The 23,277-nt window shown below is 59.6% G+C and overlaps 1 protein-coding gene across 1 annotated transcript in view; it reads right to left on the bottom strand.

Annotated features, from left to right (window-relative positions):
• Positions 1 to 23,277, bottom strand: part of CELSR1 (cadherin EGF LAG seven-pass G-type receptor 1) — a 134,127-nt gene that overhangs the window by 16,541 nt on the left and 94,309 nt on the right. Inside the window, exons 8-22 of the mRNA XM_072842665.1 lie at positions 22,616 to 22,779; positions 22,107 to 22,232; positions 20,799 to 20,965; positions 15,064 to 15,249; positions 13,741 to 13,854; positions 12,656 to 12,830; positions 11,955 to 12,096; positions 10,514 to 10,634; positions 9,641 to 9,824; positions 9,245 to 9,346; positions 8,472 to 8,566; positions 7,771 to 7,980; positions 6,300 to 6,483; positions 4,368 to 4,511; positions 354 to 558 (exon numbers count right to left, since the gene is read on the bottom strand). Coding sequence (XP_072698766.1) covers positions 354 to 558; positions 4,368 to 4,511; positions 6,300 to 6,483; positions 7,771 to 7,980; positions 8,472 to 8,566; positions 9,245 to 9,346; positions 9,641 to 9,824; positions 10,514 to 10,634; positions 11,955 to 12,096; positions 12,656 to 12,830; positions 13,741 to 13,854; positions 15,064 to 15,249; positions 20,799 to 20,965; positions 22,107 to 22,232; positions 22,616 to 22,779 — 2,319 coding nt within the window. The remainder of the gene's footprint in view (positions 1 to 353; positions 559 to 4,367; positions 4,512 to 6,299; positions 6,484 to 7,770; positions 7,981 to 8,471; positions 8,567 to 9,244; positions 9,347 to 9,640; positions 9,825 to 10,513; positions 10,635 to 11,954; positions 12,097 to 12,655; positions 12,831 to 13,740; positions 13,855 to 15,063; positions 15,250 to 20,798; positions 20,966 to 22,106; positions 22,233 to 22,615; positions 22,780 to 23,277) is intronic.

Below are 23,277 nucleotides of genomic sequence, written 5' to 3'. Positions count from 1 at the left end.
GCTGGGGCCCCGCCATCCCCGGGGCAGTGTTCTCCAGCCCGTGTGGACCTGGCAGCTAGGGGGGCAGCCCGGGGTGCATGAGGTAGGGGCAGCCCCTCCACGCGGGATGACACCACTGGCCCGGGTGGCAACAGCGTCCGTGGAGGCCGAGCAGGGTGCATGCAGGGTGGGGGCAGCCTGGCAGCGACAGCAGGGAAGGTGGGGCCCGAAGCCAGACCCTCGTCCAAGGGAGCTCAGGGCAGGGGGCTGCATCCGGGGGCCAGGGTCACGGTGTGAAGTCCTCATACAGACGCATGGGCGGTGGGGATGTGACTCAGGAAAGCCCCCTGGAATTATCTAGAAACGGGCCTTACCGGAGGCTGCGGCGGTCAGGGTCATAGCGCTCGGGCAGGAGCTGGCCCAGGGTCCGGTAGATGATGACGAGGGCCACGGCGAAGCGGCCGGGCTCGTCGGGGTGCCTCTTCTGCCTCCTGAACGGGGCCTCCCTGTGGGCGCCAGGCCCCGGGGGCGCCGTCTGTGGTGCGGCCTTCCGAGCGGCCGGCCTCACCGTGGGGCTCTCTGCAAGGCAAGCGGGGCGTGAGGGTGGGGGCCTGCGTCCTAGGGCAGGTGCCTCCTGAAGTCACAGCGGTTCTGCGGGAAACGGCAGGTGCTCCCTCAGGAGACTACACAGCGAGCCCCCACGGGACGCCCCAACCCTTCTGGGTGCGTGCCCCACGCTGAGGCAGGGGTTCCGGGAGACACCTGCACACCCGCGTTCCCAGCAGCGCGACCCACAACGGCCCCAGCGGGCCGTCAACCAACCGACGGATGACAGACGTGCTCTGTCCACGCGGTGGGACACGATCTGGCCTTAAAGACGGAGGAAGCACCACCACCTGCCCCAACTCGGACAAGCCCCGACCACGCCGTGCTCCGTGGAAGACGCTCAATCCCACGTGACCCCACGTACGGGAGCACCGGGGAACACAGAGGCAGAAGAGGGGCTTCCGGCCGCTGGGGGTGGGTGTCTGGTGGGGACAGACCAGTGCTGGGGATGACGGTGGCAGCACCCACACAACACCAGGGATGGAGCAGACGTTGCCAAACTCTCACCCGGCCGTGCTCAGGATGGAGCATGTTCCGGGCACCTCCCCACGATTCAGGAAAAAGCAGCAGCGCTCACGGGCCCACAGGCTGATTCCATCACCGCAGGGAGGGGGCCCACGCGGGCTGCCCCAGGAGCGGGAGCATGCGAGAGGGACAGGGGGCCCCTCCTGTGGGTTTACGTCTCGTGCTTTTATGCCACGTGAATCATGGGAGTGTTTGAAGCTGTTCGTGCTCTAGCGACGCAAGAGGCCAGGAGCAGCCCCCGAAGTACACACACTGGGGTGTGGATGCTTAAGACATCTTGCCACTGGGCACGTAACCACGGGTGCTGGGAGGCTGAGGCTTTCCCCCATCCCTGTGTCCATGCGTGGTCACAGGAGGGGGCCTGGCCACCCTCACCGCATTCTCAACATCCGACAAAATGCCCCTGGTGGCACGTCGTCCACAAGTCACCTCTGGGAGAATCCAGACCACGCAGCGCCGAGCTGCATTGGCAAGCACGTGCTCCAGGGAGGGACAGGGGTCGTGGGAGGGGCGGGGCCCGGGAGACAAGCCTGCGGGGGGCTGGGGGGTGCAGTGGGGGCGGCTGTCCTCTCTGCCCGCGCCCCCACCACGCAGGGGGACACCGAACACTGAAAGGCCCAGCTCAGGACAGCTAACCGATCCCAGCAAAATGCCATCTGACCAACCGGTGTCCGCCCCTCTGACGTAGGCACGCGCACCTTCAACGTCCTCCTGGCCCTGCTCAGGGCCGATGACGGGTCAACACCACCAAAGGCTGGTCAGCGGCCCTGGCTTTGGGGTTAGGCAGGGCAAGAGGCTCTAAGTGTCTCAGGGGTCACTGTTTCCAAGGTTTGCACTGAGGCTTTCTGGAAGGTAACTGTGGTGGGGCGGGGGGAGCAGCTGGGGCTCCTTGATGGGGCGGCTACAGGGCATTGCCTCCCAGCCCACCTGCTTTGGGACGCCAGTCACCTAACTGGCCTGCCCCCAGCTCCTCCTCTGGGGGGAGGCAGTGCAGCTGCAGGCTTTTCTGAGTGAGACGGCCAGGTGCTCCTCCACCAGGGCGACCCTGCCCAGTCCTCCGCCTGTGGGCCAGATGCCCCCCAGGGCTCAGACTTGACCTGGACGGAAGCAACTATTCCCACCCAGCAAGGACATTTATGGGTACTTGGCTCCTGGACGGTCCCAAAGAGTGGGGGCCAAATGAGGTGCTGACTCAGTGCCCCCAGGTCCTGCTGCCTCTCATCTGGTTGCTTCTGGAAGCAACAGACGGTCTGACTCCCAGCAGCCGCTGGCCAAGGCTCCATCCTCCTCCTCCAGCAGAGCTGCAGCCTCCGGGCAGCGTCACATGGCACTAGAGGGAGCAGTGGGCACACTGGACAGTGTCCCGGGTCATGGTGGCCTCTTGGGAGCTCTCACAGCCCAGAGCCTGCCCCTTCCCAGTGTTGCTCCGGGCCCCAGTGAATGGCCACGTCCAAAGCCTTAGCTTCATCCACGGCTCAACTGGCTTCACTGCATCCCCAAGGAACCTGCCAGCTAGTAAGTAGGTCCCGAGGGCTCCCCGTGGATAAGGCATCCAGGAGCACCTCACCCCAGTAAAGCAGGCAAGACGCATATGCCATCTGGGCCAAGGGCATGCCAGGTCACGGGGAGAAGAGGGGCCGGAGTCCAGGGCTAGGATGAAAGCCCGTGTACGGGACAGTCAGGGCAAAGAAGGATTTGGGCCAAGGTGGGAAGGTCAGTGTTTGCACAGGCCTGCCCATGCCCAAGGGGGTGGGTGAGAGGCCAGCAGAGGCGAGCCCTCGGAGTGAAGCCCCGGGGCCCTGGGTCACCGTTCCATACGTGGGGAAGAGACGCAGGTCCTCCAGGAGGGACACAGCCGGTGGTGGGATTCCGAGGGGCTGGGGGGCCAGAGGCACCCCCTCTACCTCCTGTAAGTTCGTCTACCCAGATCGTGCTCTGATTTTCAGCTGGAGCCTTGGATGCTTTTCCTCTGCTCCCCTGCCACGTGAGGAGTCAGGTGTTTGGGAAAATTGGAGGGGGGTTAGGTGACAGAAGCCAGGGGCCTGAGTCTTTTCATCAGTAAAAGAACTGGTGGGGTCCCCTACGGGGCGATGGTGCTGGCTAACCGGCAAGTTGAATGAAACACCACGTACGGGGCTGAGGGGGCCCGAACGTCGGCCAGCGGCTGTCCCAAGGACAGCAGGGCAGCCGCCGCCAGAAGCTTCTCTCATGGGACCTTCTAAAGCAGACTGGGCTCCTGGGTGTCCACTCCTGATGCCACAGGCTTGGAGATGGAGGACGACCCAGTGGTCAGTTCAGAAGCAGAGACACTGACAGCGTCAGAGAAAGAGGCTGCTTCTAGGTCAGGATAAGAAGCAACGTGTGCAGGCACCACACGTCCACCTCTCCCGACGACAGTTGGAACAAACCCTGCTGAACGCTGGAAGCCCACACCGACCCCAGGTTACAGTTTGAAAGATGAGGTCAGCGTCCAGGTGGATCCTACATCAGAGTAAGGATAATAAGGCCACAGAACCGACAAAACTAATTTCCAAAAAAAAAAAAAATGTTTCAGGGACGCCTGGGTGGCTCAGCGGTGGAGCGCCTGCCTTCGGCTCAGGTCATGATCCTAGGATCCAGGATCGAGTCCCACATCAGGCTCCCTGCAGAGAGCCTGTTTCTCCCTCTGCCTCTCCCTGTCTCTCATGAATAAAGAAATAAATCTTTAAAAAAAAAATGTTTCAAACTTTAAATTGTCCATTAGAGAATTTTACATTTTCTTTTCTTTCTTTCTTTCTTTTTTTTTTTTTAGAATTTTACGTTTTCAAGCGTCCGTTATTTTGAGACATTTTCAGTAGCTGGAGTGGATCTGTGAAAAACACTATGCTTTAAGAAAATTCCAAATGTTTAAGCCACTTGGTAATATAGTCCTACCCCAGGAATAAAGAACTAGCTTGTTTATGGGGGATTCTAAAATGTCACAGACACGTAGAGACAGCTTTCCCCTGCACGTCGGGGAAGACTAGCGCACACGATTTAAGCGCTCTCGTTTGTCAGGTCATGAGTCAGCCAAGGACTTGCAAGAATGACTCGCCACCGCCACTTGGATGTGGCGCCAGCCACCGCCCCCAGCGGGCCCTGCGTTCAGGGTAGGCATGCGACACGCACCCCCTCCCCCGAACACGCTCTGCTACTGAGAACCGCTCTGCTTACTATTGTAGGACCTCCGGGGGGCCCCCCACCTCCCGAGGGCAGCCGAGCGGCCTACGGGGCTTCACCTTTGCTCTCAGGTGGTTTGAAGAAGTCAGCCGAGAAGAACACCGAGGACTCCAGCTCCTTTGGGAACTCGTCACGGATGTCCTCAAAGCGCGGCACCCTGGCGCCCGTGAAGTTGAACGTGTCGAAGATGTCGACGGCCAGAACTGTGGGGACAGGTCGCCCTTGTCAGCTTCCCCCAACCACCTCTGGTTTCCAGACCAACCAGAGCCACTGCCCTCACCGACCACCGCTTTTTTTTTTTTTAGATTCTTAAAAATTTATTTATTCATGAGAGAAACAGAGAGAGAGAGAGGCAGAGACACAGGCAGAGGGAGAAGCAGGCTCCACGCAGGGAGCCAGACGTGGGACTCGATCCCGGGTCTCCAGGATCACGCCCTGGACTGAAGGCGGTACTAAACCACTGAGCCACCGGGCTGCCCCTGACCACCTTTCAAACAGAATCTACTTCTACTCTTCCGTGTTCTCGAGACCTGCCAAGAGTCACACTGCTTTAGCCCTGAGCATGAAGTGAGAAATCGCGGTGGCTTCGGGAACCGTCTGGCTGGGGTGTGAGAAAGGGGCGGCCAGAGAAGCAGTAACTCTCTCCCTGCCTCTGCCAGAACCTGAGCAGGTGCTGGGACTGACCCCAGGGGCTACTGTGGGGGGACACTGTCAAGCCTGAGGCTGTCGGTCCCCCCCAACGTTGGCACTGACCTCCACTGCTCTAAGGAGCCTGGTGGTGGAGAGGCCAGCAGTCACCCCCACATGCCGCAGAGTGACCCCAGTCACCCCACTGAGCAGACTGGTTTCACACCCCCCAGTATGAAGGGTGCCCACAAGCCACCCACACGAGCAAGGGCTGGGTTCCCACCCCAGTGCAGGAAGGATGCTCCCAGACAGAGCAGCAGGGACACACCACAGGGGCTGCAGGCAGTGGCAGGCAAGATACTCAGCTAAGAACCACCTGAATGTTCCAGAAGGTACGAGGGTGTAGCCTGTCCAGCCCTGAGGTCAGCTCCACAGATCCTCCTCCAGGGCAGAAGAATGCCCGGTGTGGTCATTTTTTTGTGCCCCCCAGTGATGATGGGTGCTGAGCCCACCCCACCCCACCCAGCACAGGGCAGGCCAGGGTGGGGGTGCTCAGGAAGGGCCTAGGACGTGCACATCTTTGGGTCGCCATGTGGGGGCCCCTCCCCAGTCAGCCCCAGGGGTCATATTAGGGATACTGCTTCCAGGTTAGGGCTCAGGCCCTCCCAGTGATGGAAATGCATAAAGCCGTCCCCCAGTGCCGCCCAAGCGCCCCCAACCTGGGTGCCTAGTAACCACGTGCAAGAGGAGAAAGCAAGGGCCCTCACTTATGGGAGGGGCCCCCACTCCACCCCAGGGACTGCCCACTCTGTCCGGGTGGTGGGGTGGGGGTTGGTTGAACCATCTGGGGCTTCCTCCCCATGAAGGAACCCGACCGTTTAAACCCCTGGACCTCAGAGTGGCACATCCTGGGCGCTGGGGTGACCTGGGTCACCAGGTATCTGCTCGACCTTCAGCCCCTGACTCAGGGAGGGCACACCACCCAGGTACCTGGCCAGCCTGTCCCTTGTCCTTCCCGGGCTCTGTGCCTCTCTGAGCCGGGAGGGCTGGACCTGCAGCCAGACCCCAAGCCCGCTTCCCCACAGCCTCACACCCGCGAGCTGGGGGGCCTGCAGACCGCCAGGGCCAAGCTGGATCTGGCCCGGACTCTTGGCCTGGGAGTGAGGTGTGTGTCTCCCTGGCTCATCTCTGAAAGGCTGGACAAGGAGGGTCCTGTCTCCCTATCTGCAGACACAGAAACAGAGGCCAGAGCCGGTGACCCCTTCCTACAGTCGGCCCCAGGAGGGGCCACACCCAGACCTGCACCCAGGGCCCGAACCTGGAGCACACCCATGGCCCCCAGCCCAGCCGGCTCACGCCCTTACTCATGTTGGCAGTGACGATGACGAAGGGCCTCAGGTAGGTCCTCCGCACGTTGCGCACCATGTTGCCGAAGTAGGCCTCAAAGCCCCTCAGCAGCTGCACCGCGCCCCCCTCGCTCCGCTGGATCTGCTCCCACGCGGCCTGGGTGTCCGGGGCCAGGAGGGCACTGCCCGTGCGCACCACGTCCTGGTCAGACAGACAGATGGCGCTCAGCTGGTGAGTGAGCCGGCCCGAGGAGGCCGAGCTGATGCGGCAGGGGGCACACCAGACTCTGGAGAGCCTCAAGCATCCCGAGCATCCCGAGACCAGGCAGGTGGGATCAGACAGGGGGCGGGGGGGGAAGATCCTGGGTGTTTCCTATTTCAGAGGCTGGAGCCACCCACATGTCAGGGAGAAGCCCACATACACTCGGAGATGCGAGGGGGAGAAGGCACGGTTACATCAGAACCCCAATCGCACCGCTGCCCCTCTGCTGACCACAGCCCAAGGACACACTGCGGGCTACCCTGAGGTCACGCTCTTGACTCCTCCCCTGCAATCTCAAGGTTTATGCAAATGGAGCTATCCACAGGGACTCTAACATGAAAACTGGGAGGAGAATTTCTGTTTGTAAAGAATCAAAAATGGGAATAAACTCCATCAGCCCAAACTCAGGTCTGGACTGAAATGGAATCCCAGGGGAACCTGCCTCAGTGTAGATAGAGACGTTCCCTGGGGGTCTCTGTGTGGAGGGGGAGGCTCCCCGGGGGTCTCTGCATGGAAGGGAAGGCTCCCCGGGGGTCTCTCTGTGTGGAGGGGAAGGCTCCCCAGGGGTTTCTGCGTGCAGGGGGAGGCCTGGAGAGGAGTCCAGAAAAAGCATGGGGCAATACTGCTCACTGCCCAGCAGTTCACAAACATCAGGACGAATGAGCATCTCTCCTCACCAACCATTCTGAACATTTCTTTGGGGCCGATTACTTAAACACAAAACATGATGGCCTCTGCAGGAGACGTCAAGGTCTCTGAAAGCAGGACCCCGAGGTGGGAGCAGAGACTCTGGAGCCTCCTTACAAGCTACATGCCCTGGGCTCTCTCTGCCTCCGTTTCCTAACCTGTACCACCAGTGGGGCAGTACCCATGCTACATCCCAGGACGTGTGGGGAGTGAGTGGCTAGTTCACGTAAACCACACGGAACGCCGGCCAGTACTATCGGTCTGTTGTCAGTGACCAGGCTGTCCCCACCACCAAGACCGTGACTCATCCGTGCCCTCGCCCAAACGCCCCTAGCCCTTGCAACCAGTCTCTCTGGTCACGGTGCTGACCTGGCGCGGGTGCAGAGACGGAAGCTCCCGTCTGAGGAGCTGAGGGTACGGGCTGCAGCGATCTTGCACAGCTGAGCACGGACCTCCAGCCGCCCCTCGCGCCCCCTCGGGACCCCCGGGCCACAGCTCAGCCTCAGCCCGTGGGGCCTCCCCAGGGCCGCCTACCCTCACCTGGTGGAAGTCGGCGTCCCGCGTGGCCGCCAACTCGAAGCCCTGCTGGCCACTCTCGTGCAGGAGGACGCGGGCCAGCAGCTGGTAGGCCGTCCGCACGTCGTTGCCGAAGAGCGCGGCCGTGTGCTGCGTGGCGTTCCGCAGGGCCTTGGCCAGCCGCAGCGACCCGTCGCCGTCGATGCGCGTCTCATTACGGCTCAGCTTCTCGTTCTGCGCAGGAGGAGCAAATGACAGGTCTGCGCCCCGACCGCGGCTGCCATGCCCCTTCCTGTTACTCAGAAATCCCTAACGTTCCGGTAGAAACGTCCTTGGCAGACGAGGATTTTAAAAAACCCCAAAGCAAAAGTGAACTTTGGCTGTTCCCTAGGGCACCAACCGGGCGGGGCTGCCGGGCTGGAGAGCGCCAAAAAGAGACACCAGGGAAGAAGCTGGAGAGAAACCTGTGGTGACAAAGGGCAAGCTTGGGGGCAGTGGGTCCAGAATATGGGGGACCCCATGTTTCCAGATCCAGATGCAGGGCCGGTCCTGGCAGGGGGAAAAGCAGCTGCGCCCTGCGGGGGGCGCCCGGAACAGATATGCGCGATGTTCCGGAGTCGGCCCAGCCCCTGGCCTCAGGATCCCTCTGCCACCTGCCCCCTCCCTAACCCCCGCCCCCCCCCCCCCCCCCCGCACGCACGCAGGTCCCTAAGGCACGGGCCTACCATGGCTTTGAGCTCCAGGAAGGAGACAGTGGTGCAGTTAAAGAGCTCCGCCGGCAGCCAGCCCTTCTCCCCACTGCAGTGTCGGACTGCGTTTCCTAGGGAACAATGGAAGGGACAGGGGACCCTGACACCCCAGTCGCTAATGATGCTCGTCCATCTGTGTGTGCCGACGCCCGGTGTGTTCGGTTGAGGTGCGATCCCCAGGCATGAGGCCTGCCCCTCGGCCAGCCCCGGGCCAGCCAGGCCCTGCGGCCACGAAGCCCATGCAAGCTCTCTCCCCGTGCGTCCGAGGCCACGTCTGCAGCTGCCTGACTTGCACCATGAGGCCCAAGCCGCCCGGGGACTGTGAGCAAACATGTGAGCACGCCCACAAAAACAGAAACGGGCTCTGTCGTTGAACATCCGTGAGGCCTGCGCGTCTGCCACGAATCCGACTCGCAGTCGTGTGCTTCGGTTTGTCGTCTCCCTGGACCTCCGGACACCCCTCGGGGCGCGGACGCAGCTACCACCCCCACTTTACAAAGAGAACCCCGCACTGGGAACAGTGAAGCAGCCTGAGTCCCGGCCACTAAGCTCGTAGTAACGTTTGCATTATGGCCTTTCCGGGTTTTGTCATTTATTATTAAGGAAAAGATCTAATTTTCCCCCAACACTCCGGTAAAGAAATTTTGTTGACACAGGACATCCCGTGAGTTCTGATGCCTCGGCCAAGTCTCCCCCACGCCTCGACCGACTGCCTGCCTGGAATGGATGCCACAGGCCACGGTACTTACCCACGGAGCCCTTGGGACACGGCACCGCTGCTGGCTGCCCAAACTTGGTCTGCGGCCACCAGATGCCAGCCTCAAAAGCGCGGGGACATCCGTTGTAGATCACTGGGGTACGGGGTGGGGAAGGAAGGCTGCTCAGCCAGGCACGGCCGTGCCCACAGAGACGCAGGGCTCTCCGCGTACCCCGCCCCCACCAAGAACCGGACGCCTGCATCTTCTCTCATCGGTGTTAGGTGGGGAGGGGGTGACCCAGGCTCTGACCCGCGGCCACCAGCAGAAGGCCCAGTGGACACCGTCAGACCGTGAGGTCTGAGACACACGCAGACACGGGCACGCACGCACGAGCCCAGCACACTGTCCCTGCGATGTGGCCTGAAGGGATCATGGGGCCCCTCGGACCTTCACAGCCGAGCGTGGTGACCTCAGCGAAAGGGTTGTCACAGCGGTTGCACTGGCGGCCGATGACGCCGGACTTGCAGACACACTGCCCGGTGTCCATGTCACAGGCGCGGCTGTGGGAGCCGTGCGGGAAGCAGTCGCACGGCAGGCAGGCGTCCTGATCCGGGGGCCTGTAGTAATTCTCCTGTGGGAGCCAGAGTGGCGCATGGGCTCCGGGTGCGGGCGGAGGCTCTGCTCCCGCGGGAGGCTCCCGAGCACGTCCCGGTTACGGCTCGGCTCGGCTCCGGGGCCTCTGCCCGTTGCCCTCCACCCACACCCCTCTGCGCTGGCTGCCTGGGCGCCTGCCGTGCCAGACCGGGCAGGTGCACTGTCCAGGAAAGTACCCCTCCAACTTCCTAGCCAATACTTGTGGACCACCCGCGGATCTGTCCCAAAAAAAGATTGGATTCGAATGGAGATTTATGTACAACGATGGCCCTTACAGGCTATTTTATTGTGAGAAGTCAGAAACCACCTGAAGGTCTACCACTGGGCAGGTCAGGGTGACAGTCAGGAGCATGGGCTTAGGGTTGCAAAGTCCTGGGTTTGTGCCCATCTCGGACGTTTACTGGCCACACGGCCCTGGCCAGGCGACTCAAGGGTCCCCTGCCGAACAGTGGGATGGGCTGTGCATTGGGCAGAGCCACGGCCAGTGTCCAGGCTCCTGTCAGGCAGGGACATGGAACCGTCCCCACAGGGGGTCTGACCTTGTGTGTTAGTACCTGGCAGGAGGAGGTGCCTGTGCGGGTAGGGATGCAGTCAACCCTCAGGGCTGGCCGCCTGAGCCGGGGGTGGGGACGGTGCCTATGGGGGTGAGGACGCAGGCGGGCTCACCTTGCATTGGCACTGTCCGTTGGTCTTGTTACAGTCGGGATCGAAGCCTTTGCTGACGGCACAGTGGCAAGGTCCGCACACGGGGTTCCCCCACCAGCCTTTGGGACACGGAAGGTCAATCCTGTTGGGGACACAGGACAGCAGAGGGAAGGTGTGCGTAACTGTCCTCGGAGCCAGAGGAGGACAGTTGGGGGCCGGGAGCCTTAGCTGGCTTGCTTCTGGCCCCTCTGTCCCCCTGGAGTGGCCTCGGGTCCCCCCTGCTGGTCCCCCTCTCCCATGACCCCTGAGAACCCCAGACTCGAGGGGCCCCAGGTCTGGAGAGCATCTACTACAAAACTTAGTTCTAAAATAATTTGTTTGCTCATGTTTTCCTTCTGCCTGGAAAGCCCAGGTGAGTACCCCAACCTGGGCTTCCTGTTAGCACAACCTTACCACGTTCCACACGGTGGGGACTGCACTCATCTGGGTTCCCCCTGTCCCAGCCCCCGCACGATGGTGCCTGGCTCACGGACTGCGCTCAGCATCCTGCAGCCATGGGCTGGGCCCGGTGGCTTCAGAATCATGACACAGACCCAGTCTTGCCCTCGAGGGCCCCACACACCCTGAGGTGTGTGACCCTGAAAGTCACGAGGTCAGGCTCGCCCCTCCCAGGCTCGGGCCGCTGCCTGTCGCTGTCACCTGCAGACACCTGTGGGATGCACACCCTCAACCCAACCAAATCCTTCAGGCTCCTCCAGACAACGTGCCGCCCTGGGTTTACCGCCGCAGTGAGTGCATGCCAACCCCCCACCGCCCAGCAGTCAACCTCTCCTGCTCCCTCGCTCACCTGGCAAGCAATTATTAAGCACTGATGGTATACACAGCAGGGGCATAAAAATGACTGTAGCAGAAGTGCTCCGGTCACCTGTCCGTGGATCTGCCTTTGCAGCAGGGGGGGCCCCAGGGCTTTGGGGCCCCCCTTCTCCCTACTGCTGACTCAGCCCTCTGCACCTGCAGTGCCAGCCCCTGGGGACACTGTCAGCCTCCCGGCCACCCCTGGACCAGCTTCCTCCGCCACCGGCTCCTCCTGAGCCCCACGCGGCAGCCGGGACCCTCGGAGGCCCACACTCAATGCTGCCGTGTTTCTGCTGGGCTGCCACGGGCCCATGCTCTGCTCCAGGCTTGTGGGGCAGGTCCCTGCATCCCAGCATCCCCCCTGCTCCGTGCATGGCCCCAGATGTACGAGTATGCTCTGGGTTTCCGGCGTGCAAAAACACTCAGACGGGTTGAGTTCGAGACGCTCCGTGAGATTCTTACTCACTTCATGACCAATTTGGGAAAAAAAAAAAAAAAACATGCCCACAGGAACCACAATGACACATATCTTTGCGCAAAGTGACTGGGAGGAGAAAACCCGTTAGGGGAGGAGCGGTGGCCGGGCTCTGAAAGGGGGGCCCCTTACTTGTTCTGGCAGTACTGCCCGTGGTGGCTGGACCCGCACTCGCACACGTAGCCCCGCGGGGAGCCGGGCTTGTGGACGCAGGCCGAGACGTGCTGGCAGGGGTTCAGGTGGCACACGTCCACGCACTTCCTTCCAAAGTACCCTGTGGGGACAGGCCAGCATGAGCACCACCCTGAAATCCTCCTGCGACATCACGGGTCCCCCCACCCCGAGCCCGAGCCCCGAGGCAGACACGTCTCCAGCAGCCTGGATCTTCACCGTCCCGCACTCCGCCGCCATGGATGGAGGGGGTGGGGGCGCTCAGCGTCACGGGGAGCACAGCCCCTCTGTGGGTCAGGGTGCCCCGGCCACCCCAGGTCACACGGTGGGCAGAGACCAGCAGAGCAGCATCACAGCACCTCAGAATTCAGGGGCGACCCCTCAAAGTACACTCTTTGAAAGTGTGGATTTTTCATGAATTCCTTCCCACACCTCATCACGTGCCCTGAGGATAAAGCCTGGAGTGTCCCCCGTGTCCCAAATGAGGATGAGACATGGTAACGCGTTTTGAGGAGCGGGCCCCAACATTGCTCAGGCCTCTGCAGACCCACAGCACCGAGGGGGCGGCCCCAGCTTAGGTCTCCCCGATTCTTCCCAACACCAGAGCACGGCCACCTGCTGGCGGGCTTCGCGACAAGGGGGTGCGGGCGCGGGGCTCCCACCTTTGTCACAGACGCAGGAGTAGCCGTCCCAGGCGTCATGGCAGCGGCTGTGCTGAGGGCAGGGGCTGGAGGTGCACGGGTCCTCCACGTCACAGCCGTCCTTCACCCTGACCTTCAGGGCGTCGTTCATGTTCAGCATGGCGATGTTGGTGGACGTCTCCCCCATCCTCACCCCCTGAGTTAAAAAGGGGCAGCCGGATTCAGCCCGATGTCGTGGGGTTGGAGGGACCCCAAAAGGTAACCGGGGGTTAGGTGAGCCCCCAGTTCTCTCTGGTCACCAGAAAGCAATGCCTCCTTTATGTGCAGAGCCGGGACAGGCATGGGGAAGGGTAGGGTTGCTCCTGCCGGCTTCAGGTGTACACTCCAGGCAGATAGACCAGCTGCTGGAAACGAGGATATTTTTTTTTTCCTCGTCCACATCCCAATAAACCCATGGTTGGCGTCAGGAAGAAGTAAGTGAAGGTCGTGGGAGAGCCTGGCTACTGATGAAGGCAGGCGAGGTGGCTCCTGGGAGGAGGGCATCCCGGCAGAGAGGCCACCTGCCCAACACCACGTGGGGCCACACAGCATGGTCCATGCTGGATGGTGGTGGAGAGGTAGAAGGGGTCACCGGGGAGGCTGGGGACGGTGAAGGGGGCGGCATATGGCGAGTTAACTTCTCTGCAGTGGGAGGCCGGGGGACACGCGCGGAGCTACTTGATAAACAGCTCACTTCAGCTGCTGCTGGAACGCCTGCTCCAGGGGACGAGTGTGGCATCCGTTCAGGTGAGCATGGCAGTGGGCCAGGGGGTGGGGGGCGGGGAGACAGTGAGGGGCACATCCCAGACAACACAAAGGCAGAGCTGCAAGTGGCCGACTGGGGCATGGTGACGGGGATGCGCTGGGGGACTGTGGGGAGGATGGGCATGCAGTGGGGGATCATGTGCAGGATGGGTCTAAGTTGGAAGCCGGATCTGCTAAGGTTGGGTTGGCTGTGAGACACATTATTCATTTGCTGGAAACCAGCAGGCTGGCCAAGGGCACCGAGTGTGGTGTGGGCAGCCCCTGAGCCACCCGCGAGGGGTGGGCACCCCAGCTTGCCATACCTGCATGCAGCCCCGGAACCCGCGGTGCACGGTGACCTTGTCTTCAGACACGCCACCCACCACGATGCTTCTCATCTTCAAGCCTGGAAGCTGGTTCCTGATCTGCACTGTGTCCTGTGCAAGGAGATGGGGGTTGGGGGGGCTACATCTACTACGCTGGACACATCTGGGAAGAACATGCTCAAAAGCTAAAACATGGTCACTCTGCCACAGCCTGAGGGCATTCGGGCCTCCAAACAGAAGGGGGACCCGGGCACAGCCTTCCCGGCAGAGAATACCACCGTCTGCGTGTGACAGGCAGGATTGGGAACCGGGTCACAGGACACACATCCACGTGCCAGCACAACCGAGGTGGTCAGCTGCAGGGACACACAGGCAACCTGCCACCTCCGTAACGGGCGCCACAACTGAGCCACTCCAGGAAAACACAGGTGAACCGGGGAGACGGCAGCAAATGTAAAATACGTCCACTGTGGCAGGAATCTGAGAAAGTCCCCGCTAGACCCTCAGGCCCTGGAAGGCTGCACGTGGAACACAGCAGCTATTTATTTATTCTCAGAACCAAGTGTGAGATGAGCCTAGACTCCAAGGGCATGAGAATCACCAGCAGCCCCTGAAGTGTCCCAGAAAAAAGGCCTCTGGTTACTGCCTGCAAACCGTGGATATCCAGTGTGGCCGGCCAAGCACGCTGTGAGGGAGCCCTGCCTGGAAGGCCACTTGCCCGTCGGGACAGGTGCACCTGCCTGTTGTCCCGCGGCCCCTCTGGTACCCACGGCTCATACCGTATCTCTGTATCCCAGGGGCATGGCACCGAGCACACTGTAGTTACTCGGGACAGCTCTGCTAAAAGAAACCACAGCTGGGACACCTGGCGGCTCAGGGGTTAAGCGTCTGCCTTTGGCTCAGGGTGTAATCCTGGAGCCCCGGGATTGAGTCCCGCATTGGGCTCCCCACAGGGAGCCTGCTTCTCCCTCTGCCTGTGTCTCTGCGCCTCTCTCTGCCTTTCTCATGAATAAATAAATAAAATCTTTAAAAAAAAAAAAAAAAAAAACACAGCTAAAGGTGCTAATGGCACCATGAGGGGACACACAGCTAGACAAAGTCTGGTCCTTGAGTCCAGTTCCTGAGTCCAGGAGCTGACCACCCAGAAAGGGGATGAGCTACAGATTCTAGGGACCACAGTATCAGGTGCGTGAGACCCAAACTCAGGGGGGGCCAGAATGCATGTCCCTGAAACCTTTAGAGCTCTGCTAGGTCCTGGCATGTGGAGGGGTCACTCTGTAAAAGTGTCCTGTTCCAAAGAGGGCACAGGTGCCAACTCACCTGGTCCAACCCATAGTCCAAGGTCATGACCGCCAGGTACTTGATGTCTTTGCCCTCCTTGGCGCTCTTCAGTTCTATCAACAGGTGGTGCCACTCCCCATCAGTCACACGTGACCTGGACAAACTCATGGATGCCACGTCGGAGGGACCATGGAACACCTCAAACTGGACATAGTTGTTTAGGATCTGTAGGACAAGGAGAGCCAGACCTACCAGTTGATGTGATGATGACAGAACAGAAGACGCTTTGCGGTCACTTCAACAACAAAGCCACACAAACAAGACTCCCCACAGGGCACTGGGCCAAAGACAGACCTAAAAATGAGGCCAAGTTTAATTTCTAATTGTTGCCCATATCACTCTGCAGAATTATATGCCTTGTCCTGTGGCAAGAAGTGTCAGATGTGGACAGAGGGAAGGTGAGATAAAGCCCATTGGACTTAATTACTGGGAACTGAACAACCACAGATTCAGGTGAGTACTGAGCTCTTATTTTTGAAGGCATACATTCCACTTTTATGAGACAGGATTCGGGCCACCACATTTACATACATGTACAGAAAAACAAACACTGGCAAAGTAATTGGCCCAAGACATTCATGTTTTAAGAAAACATAGCCAGGAGTAATGGCAAGATCTTGTCCTAACAAAGGACTGGGTAGTTTGGAGTAACCCTCCTCTCCTGAGAACAGCTAGAAACACGAGACGAACACTAAAAGGCATCAGAACGACTCAAGGCAGAGTTATGGAGCCACAACCAGGTAGGAAATGAAAATCTGTAGAAGCGAGTTTGATGTTTGCTTCCACTGTGGGTTGTCAGCTGGTTCTGGAAGACACAGCTGAGCCTGGAAGCTGAGCAAAGCTTTCCAGGCTCCTGGGGCTGGGATGATAAAAACTGGAATTCAGAGCCCATCCAAAGTGTGTGGGGGTGCCTGCTGGAAGAAACATGAGGGGCAGGGACACCATTATTCTAGTTTTAAATTCTCACTGGGTTTTCAATATGATGTTCAGCACTCAGCCAAAAATAACCCAGGACTGGAGGAGACAAGACCGTGTGCGTGAAAACCAAGAGATGCAAGAAAGAGTGAATGGAAACAGACCACCAACCCCCCTCCCACCCAGGGAATCCATAAAACAGAATCAGCAGACAGACCTGAGAACAACGAGAACCAGAGAACTTTCGAGGAAACAGATACAGGTGACTCTTATTTTTGTGGATAAATGTTCTATTTTGGGAGATAAGACTCAAGCTACCCAGTATAAAGACATGTAAGAGGATGAGGAAACAGCACTGCAACTAACCTAAGATGCTCATGTTGAAAGATTGCTTCAAGTAAAAGAATAGGTTAAGAAAACAACAACAACTATTAATGCACTGCTTAAAAGAGACACACCTAAAATATAAGGATTCAGAAGTGTTGAAAGTCCAAGGCCAGAAAAGGGTACATCATGTAAACACCAACCAAAGGAAATCCGGTGTAGCTCTACAAACGAGACAAAGTAGACTTGAAAGTAAACAAAGAGATTCCAGAGATAAAATTGATTTTCCTAACGATGACAGAGTTGCTTGTCCAGGAAAATACAACAATTCTAAATCTGTATGCATCTAATAACACAGACTCAAAATGTACAAAGCAAAACTTGAGAACACGAAAAGGGGCAAGAGCTAAATCCCCACAATGGGGGCTGCAAACTTTTTAAACTCCTCTCTCTCAGTAACTGAGCAGAGAAACAAAAAAAAAAATCAATAATGATATAAGAGGTCTGAACACCCCAATAATTAGCGAACTTCACCTACTTGACGTATACAGAACACTATAGAACGCGACCGCAGAACACACATTCTTTCAAGGTATTGGTGAGACATTCACAAATACGAAGTGATGGGCTGTGAAGCAAGCCTCACGCATGTCAAAGGTCTGAAATCACACAGCAAAGCCTTCTCTGACCTGTACCTATGCTAGAATCAACAACAGAATGATTTGCTAGAAAATGCCACCTGTTTGCTGACTCAGAAACATACTTCTAGGGGCACCTGGGTGGCTCAGTCCATCAAGCATCTGACTCTGGATGTTGGCTCAGGTCATGATCTCAGGGTCGTGGGATCGAGCCCCGCTTGGGCTCCACACTCAGAGAGGAGTCTGCTCAAGATTCTTGCCCTCTGTCCTCCCCCACCCCACTTGCATGTGTGTGCACTCTCTCTAATAAATATTTTTTAAAAAACATACTACTTTTGTTTTGAGAGAGAGAGAGAGAGAGTATGCGTGGGCTCGAGTGGGGAGAGGGGCAGAGGGAGAGAGAGAAATCCAAGCATGCTCCATGCCCAGGGCAGAGTCTAACTTGGGGCTCGATCTTAAGACCCCAAGATCACGGCCTGAGCTGAAATCAAAAGTCAGACGCTCAACCGACTGAGCCACCGAGGTGCCCTGAAGCATACTTCTAAATACCCCATGGATCAAAAAAAGAAATCATGATGGAAAAATAGAAGGTATTTTTAACTGATTATAAAGACAATGCAACTAGTAATGTGTTTTGGGTTTTAGTCTTAATGGAGAGTGAAATCAAGAAGGGGATTTTGCACCTTTCTATGCTCTGTCTCCTTCTGTCCACAGAAGTTTAAGGCAACCTCCTTAATCCCCTGGCTGTGCTCTTTCACCATCCTTGCCAACGAAACCCCAAGGCCAGTGGATCAACAATAAAAATGACATGTGTCTGCAGACAAAGGCAACAGAATGAATCCCAGGCGCACGTGCAGTGACTGCTTTGCCCCCTCAGGTCTGTCACGGGATTTAAGAAGGACGTTCAACAATGGCCAGGAGATCCCCCTTGACAATGCAGGCGGAGCAAGGGCGCCGGAGAGCCACCACCCAAATTGTGTGAGCTGCAGGATGACGGCGAAGCGCATCTGGCCTGCCTCGGGAGCCAGGAACACCTACACTGCTGCCCCACAGAGCTCACGAGGCCTGCAGGAGGCCTGCATTCATACACACCACATGGAAATAACCCAGAACATTCCTGTAACGCCCAGCTGACCGGCCTTCAGGCCCTGAAGTGGCCTTCTGGGTGGCCACTGGAGTCTGAAGGACTCCCCCCAAGGCCACCGGTCTCGCCACCCAGCCTTCCACGTGGAGGAGCTGGCTATGGTCTCTGGCAAAAAAAAAAAAAAAAAAAAAAAAAACACAAATATTTTGGATTAGCTACCCATAACGTAATTACTCAAGCAATATGGGAGTTTGTAGCTTTCAGTGTTTCTCCTCCCAAAGGCGTACTTTTTTCCTAGAGACCCCACTGCCAAATGACAACGTGTAAGTTCATCACCTGAATCAAAAACAGCCAATTTAATTTGTTCCAAGAGTAAAATAACCACAGAGAAAAATACCATCCCGAGGCAGAACTATGCTTGCCAAATCCTGGCCCAGAGCTAGCCCCAGGACGGCGGCAACCCTATGAAATCTCACGTTAATAAGGGAAACCCGAGGACAGCTGTAATTATGGGGCGCACGGACTGTACCTCCAGTAGGACCTGAATGGGCCGGCACTGGAGGTGCTGCTGAGCAGTGACACAGGGGAGCAGGGCAGGTGAGGGGAGAGAGGCCTCGGCTGGAGCTCCGAGTCCCAGCCCCCTGCTGTGCAGGCTTAGTCACCACCCCCTGGGGCCCTGTCCCCGCGGATCTGTCGGCAAGTCTGGGGCCTGCGCGCCCACTGGGCGCCCTCGGGGTCCTGCCCCCACTGACCAGTGGCATGGAGGTCACAGGGGGCGCTGGCCACTGCCTTGGTGCCCGCCTGCTGCCCCTGCCCCTCGATGCCCGCTCGCTGCCCCTGCACCCTGCTGCCCACCCGCTGCCCTGCCCCCCATTGCCCGCCTGCTACCCCTGCCCCTCGATGCCTGCCTGCTGCCCCTGCCCCTCAATGCCTGCCTGCTGCCCCTGCCCCTTGGTGCCCACCTGCTGCCCTTGTCCCCACTGCCCACCTACTGCCCCTGTCCCCCACTGCCCGCCTGCTGTCCCTACCTCTCAATGCCCACCTGCTGCCCCTGTCCCCTGCTGCCCGCCTGCTGCCCCTGCCCTTGGTGCCCACCTACTACCCCTGTCCCCTGCTGCCCGCCTGCTACCCCTGCCCCTTGGTGCCCGCCTGCTGCCCTGCCCCCCACTGCCCACTTCTGCCCCTGGCTCTCGCAAGTGTTTCCAGGCAGACAGCCCACAGGGGCAATAGAAAGGGATCCTGTGGACACCGCAAAGCCCAGGTGACAAGGAAACCCCGGAGCCCAAAGCTCAGTCTCTGCGCTTCCCTCAAGCAAAGAGATTGGAGGGATCGCTCCACGGGGTCCCTCTCACGTCTGACCTTCCATGACCTCAGCACAGCCTGCTCCTCCTGGGAACCGAGTCCAGTCCGCAAATGGGCAGAAGAGCCCCCGGGCCAGAAGCATTGGGAAGGAATGACAGCTCCGAGAGGACCCACACACACACCAGGGGAGCCACCACACCGGGCAGGCCCGCGGTGTGCTCGGGGTGGCCCGGCCCCAAGGCAGAAGGGGAGGCTGGTCCAGGGGACACTCTGTGTGGATTGACCCATGCAAATGGGGTCAGTGCCACTGTGGCCACGGCCCCCAGGTCCTCCATCACACTCACATGCAGACACACACACGCACATACTTGAAAGAAACTCCCAAAGAAAGGCAGGAAAAACAACCTAGTTACGGAATTCCTTCTAATCCCAGGTCCCACAGGGGCTGAGGGGGAGGGTCTGCTCAGGAACCTGCTGCACCCCTGCACCCACCCTGCAGACAGAAAGCATGTGGAGACGGCAGGTAGCAGGTGGCCCCCGGGCTCCCCGGGCTCCGAGTCTCCTGGACCCTCAAATACAGTGAAACCCCAGGCCAGAGCGAGGGTAGGAGGTGGGCGCCGTGCCCAACGGGGTCACCGGGGGACTCTCACCACCGGCAGGAACTCCCCTTGTTTCTCCAAATGAAATCTCTGCGGAGCTGGGAAGATGCAAGGGGGAGCTATTTGTGGAGCAAAAGTTAGGGAATTCAGCACATTAAAATCATGTTTTAAAGGTTTTTAGGATCTCTACTGCCTGTCCCACGTTTTAAGTTAAACAAAACGGAAAACTCCAAAAAGATTCACAGAGCACAAGCCTAAGGAGATTCAAAGTTCAGGAGGACTTTCAGGAACCTCTGGGCAGAGCGTAACCTCGGGGTGCCAGCCCGTGTGCGGCACCCCCAGCAGGCGGCCACAGCCCATCTCCAGTTCGGGACCCCCGTCCCCACCCGCGGGTGCTCACCGCCTCCTGCGGCTCCGACACGCCCGGAGGCCACAGCTGCTGCCTAAGACACACCCTGGCTAGGTCCTGCAGCCGAGGAGCCGGACTACTGGGTCCAGCCAGCCCCGCACGTACTCCATCTCAGTGATAAAGGAAGAAAGAAAGTGCTGGAATCAAGCCTCCCTGTGGGAATCGTAGAGGCACACCGGAGTCCCTGCACTCTTCCCTGCTATGAATGGCGAGATTGTGCGGCCGGCTGGGAACGCAGGCTCGTGTTTCCTTTCTTCCTCACACCGGGGACCCCGCCGGGCCGGTGCGGGCAGAGGGAGGGTCCCCGCCGGGCCCGTGTGCCCCGGGAGCCCATGCAGCCAGGGCGGAGCTGCCCGGGAGCTCTGGCTGCACCACTCAGTGCACGCGGGCCCCACAGCCGCCCGGGCGGTGCGGTGACAGGTATGGGACGTGCTTCCCCCTACCTGCAGATGCAGCCGGGACGACACACCTGCCGTGGCCTCCATCAGCACGCCGTCCTCCTTCCTGGTCCGGAACATGAGCCCCAGGTACCAGGGCACGGAGATGGTGATGTCCAGGTCACTCCAGGACACAATGCTCTCCCCACTGAAGCGCTGGGGGTGAGGCATGACTGTGGACGCAGAAACGCAGAGCCCCGCACATCAGACGTGCCTCTGAGAACCTTTCTCAGCTGCAGGGGAGCAGGACAGGCTCCGGGGGAGAAGGGACGGAAAAATTCCCGGGCCTTTTTCATTTCAGTACAAAGCCCAGTGTCAGACTTCCACACGTGCAGTATCTGGTGTTCTGAGTCCAGACCCACAGGCTTACAGAAGAGGCCCACCCTCTGGGGCTCCTGCCACCTTCCTGGGGAGGGAGGTTGAGGCTGGGGGGTTCTCAGCCCTGCCCAGGGCATGACACAGGGCTCCCAGGCTGGACAGAAGGCAGAGCACGGTGGCTCAGTATCCTGGGGCTCAGCGGACGGGGTGCTGGGGGGCCCTGTGAGCTCAACCTGCCTGTCCCACCCCCAGGTGGGGAGCCCAGGAGCAGCAGCAGGGTCTCCTGGTGGGACAGTGTGACCTGTTGTGAGTACTGCACACAAGTCCCGGCACCTCCACTCAGCCCCACATCTGTGTCTGGGGAGGGCTCCGACCCCCAGGCACACAGGCCACTGCACGATGGGCATGGAGGTGGGGAGGCCGCTGACCAGCCAAGGGCTCCAAGATGTTTGGGGGGGACCAGGAAGGTGGCAGTGGGTGATCGATAGCCCCATGCAGCCTGTGACACTTGGACAAACCAGGTGCCTGACAGGCCTCACTGTCTCCAGACCACGTACGTCCTCCAGGCAGGACGGCACAGTCGTCATCCGAGGCTTTAAACACGAGCTACCCCAGTCAACAGCACAGGGCACACGAGCTGGGCCTCATACACCCCGGGCCATCTGTTTCCTGCTCTTGTGACCCCAACGTGGGCATCTGTTTTCTCTGGCACAGCCACGCTGGGCCTCGCGGCCTCCATAACAGGAACTCTGGGCGTGGGCACGTGTCCACCCGGCTGCGGCCCCCTGTGCAGCCGAGCTTCCTGCACACCCGCCCCAGCATCTCACCCCAGCCGGGCTCTGCGTGTGCTCCAACCCCCCACCGGGGGCCCACGCCTGCAGCCACACACACACCATCAGAGGCTGTGGCTCTGGACATGCAGACCCACATGAGCCCTGACACCCAAGATTGGGGTCTCCGAAGCCCCCGGGGTCAGGTGGGCACGCAGGCCCTCACCTTGCTCACAGTTCTTCCCACCGAACCGGAGCGGACACTCGCACAGGTACATGTTCCACCTGCTGACACAAGTGCCCCCGTTCTGACACCAGGTCCCGTCGCAGAAGTTCCTCTGGGCAGCGCAGCCTGGGAACACAGAGCACACAGCACGGTCGCAGAAGAGGAAACACTCGGTCGGGGGGACTGAGTCCTAACACCGACCCACGGGGTGGGGAGATGGCCCAGTGAGCCACAGCCCCGAGGGAAGGGACCCTCTGGCAGCAGTAAGATCGGCAGACCTGAAATGGCACAGGACGCGCTGCCCGTTCCGCCAGCTGGCCAGGTCGTCTGGTAACACGCTCAAGACCGTGGCATCGAGCGTCTGCCCCGCACCGCACCCCACACTGCGGGACGCCCAGGCCCCAAGAGCAGCACATCCGAGAGCCAGGGCTCCCGTCCTAGAGGCCCAGAGCTGGGTAGCCCGGGATGTGGAGGGGGCCCTCCCCTGGGCCCCGGCGGTCAGGCCATACCTGCCCTGGTGCCGTTGTTGGCAATGAAGCTGGCCATGTCCACGTTTTTCCCGTCCACAGACAGGTTCCGCATGCAGCCCACGAACTGCCGGTTGTGCACCGGGAAGTCCTCAGGCAGGTTGGGGACGCCTCCCAGGAGCAGAGGGCCTGTCAGATCCAGGGACCTGGGGAGACAAAGCCAGCTCTCTGACCTCTGTGTCTGGGGGGACCAGAGGCAGCATCGGGGGTCCTGATGCTGCCGTAACGTCACAGTGGCCTGCGCCACCAGACACCCCATCACCTTGAACCTCAGGAACCGAACAGGGAGGTAGGTGGCCAACGGGTCAGAACACAAAAGGCAGGTCCTATTCTAGGGCTACACTGGCTTCCACTTTCAGGTGCAAGGCTGTGCCCTGGACTCCTCGAACTCGCGTCGGATCCGGACAGACTGAGTCCCGCCCATTGCCGGGGGCAGTCCAACCCAAGCAGTACGAGCAGCCCGGCGGGCACGAGCCAACACCAAACTGTGGCACTACCCCCCGCCACCTCCGATGACCTCGCCCAGCTCACAGCAAACCACAGCCCCAGATCCCCGTGAGCCGCCGCGTGGCCTTGGGTAAGGGTGCCAATCCCTCCAGGCCACACACAGCCTCCTTGCCAGTAAAATGGGCACCACGGCTGCT

The sequence above is a fragment of the Canis lupus genome, chromosome 11 (assembly GCF_048164855.1).
Source record: "Canis lupus baileyi chromosome 11, mCanLup2.hap1, whole genome shotgun sequence".
NCBI classification, from domain to species: Eukaryota; Metazoa; Chordata; class Mammalia; order Carnivora; family Canidae; genus Canis; species Canis lupus.
Note: the sequence above shows the minus strand (reverse complement) of the source record. Positions and strands in the feature narration are given on the sequence as shown.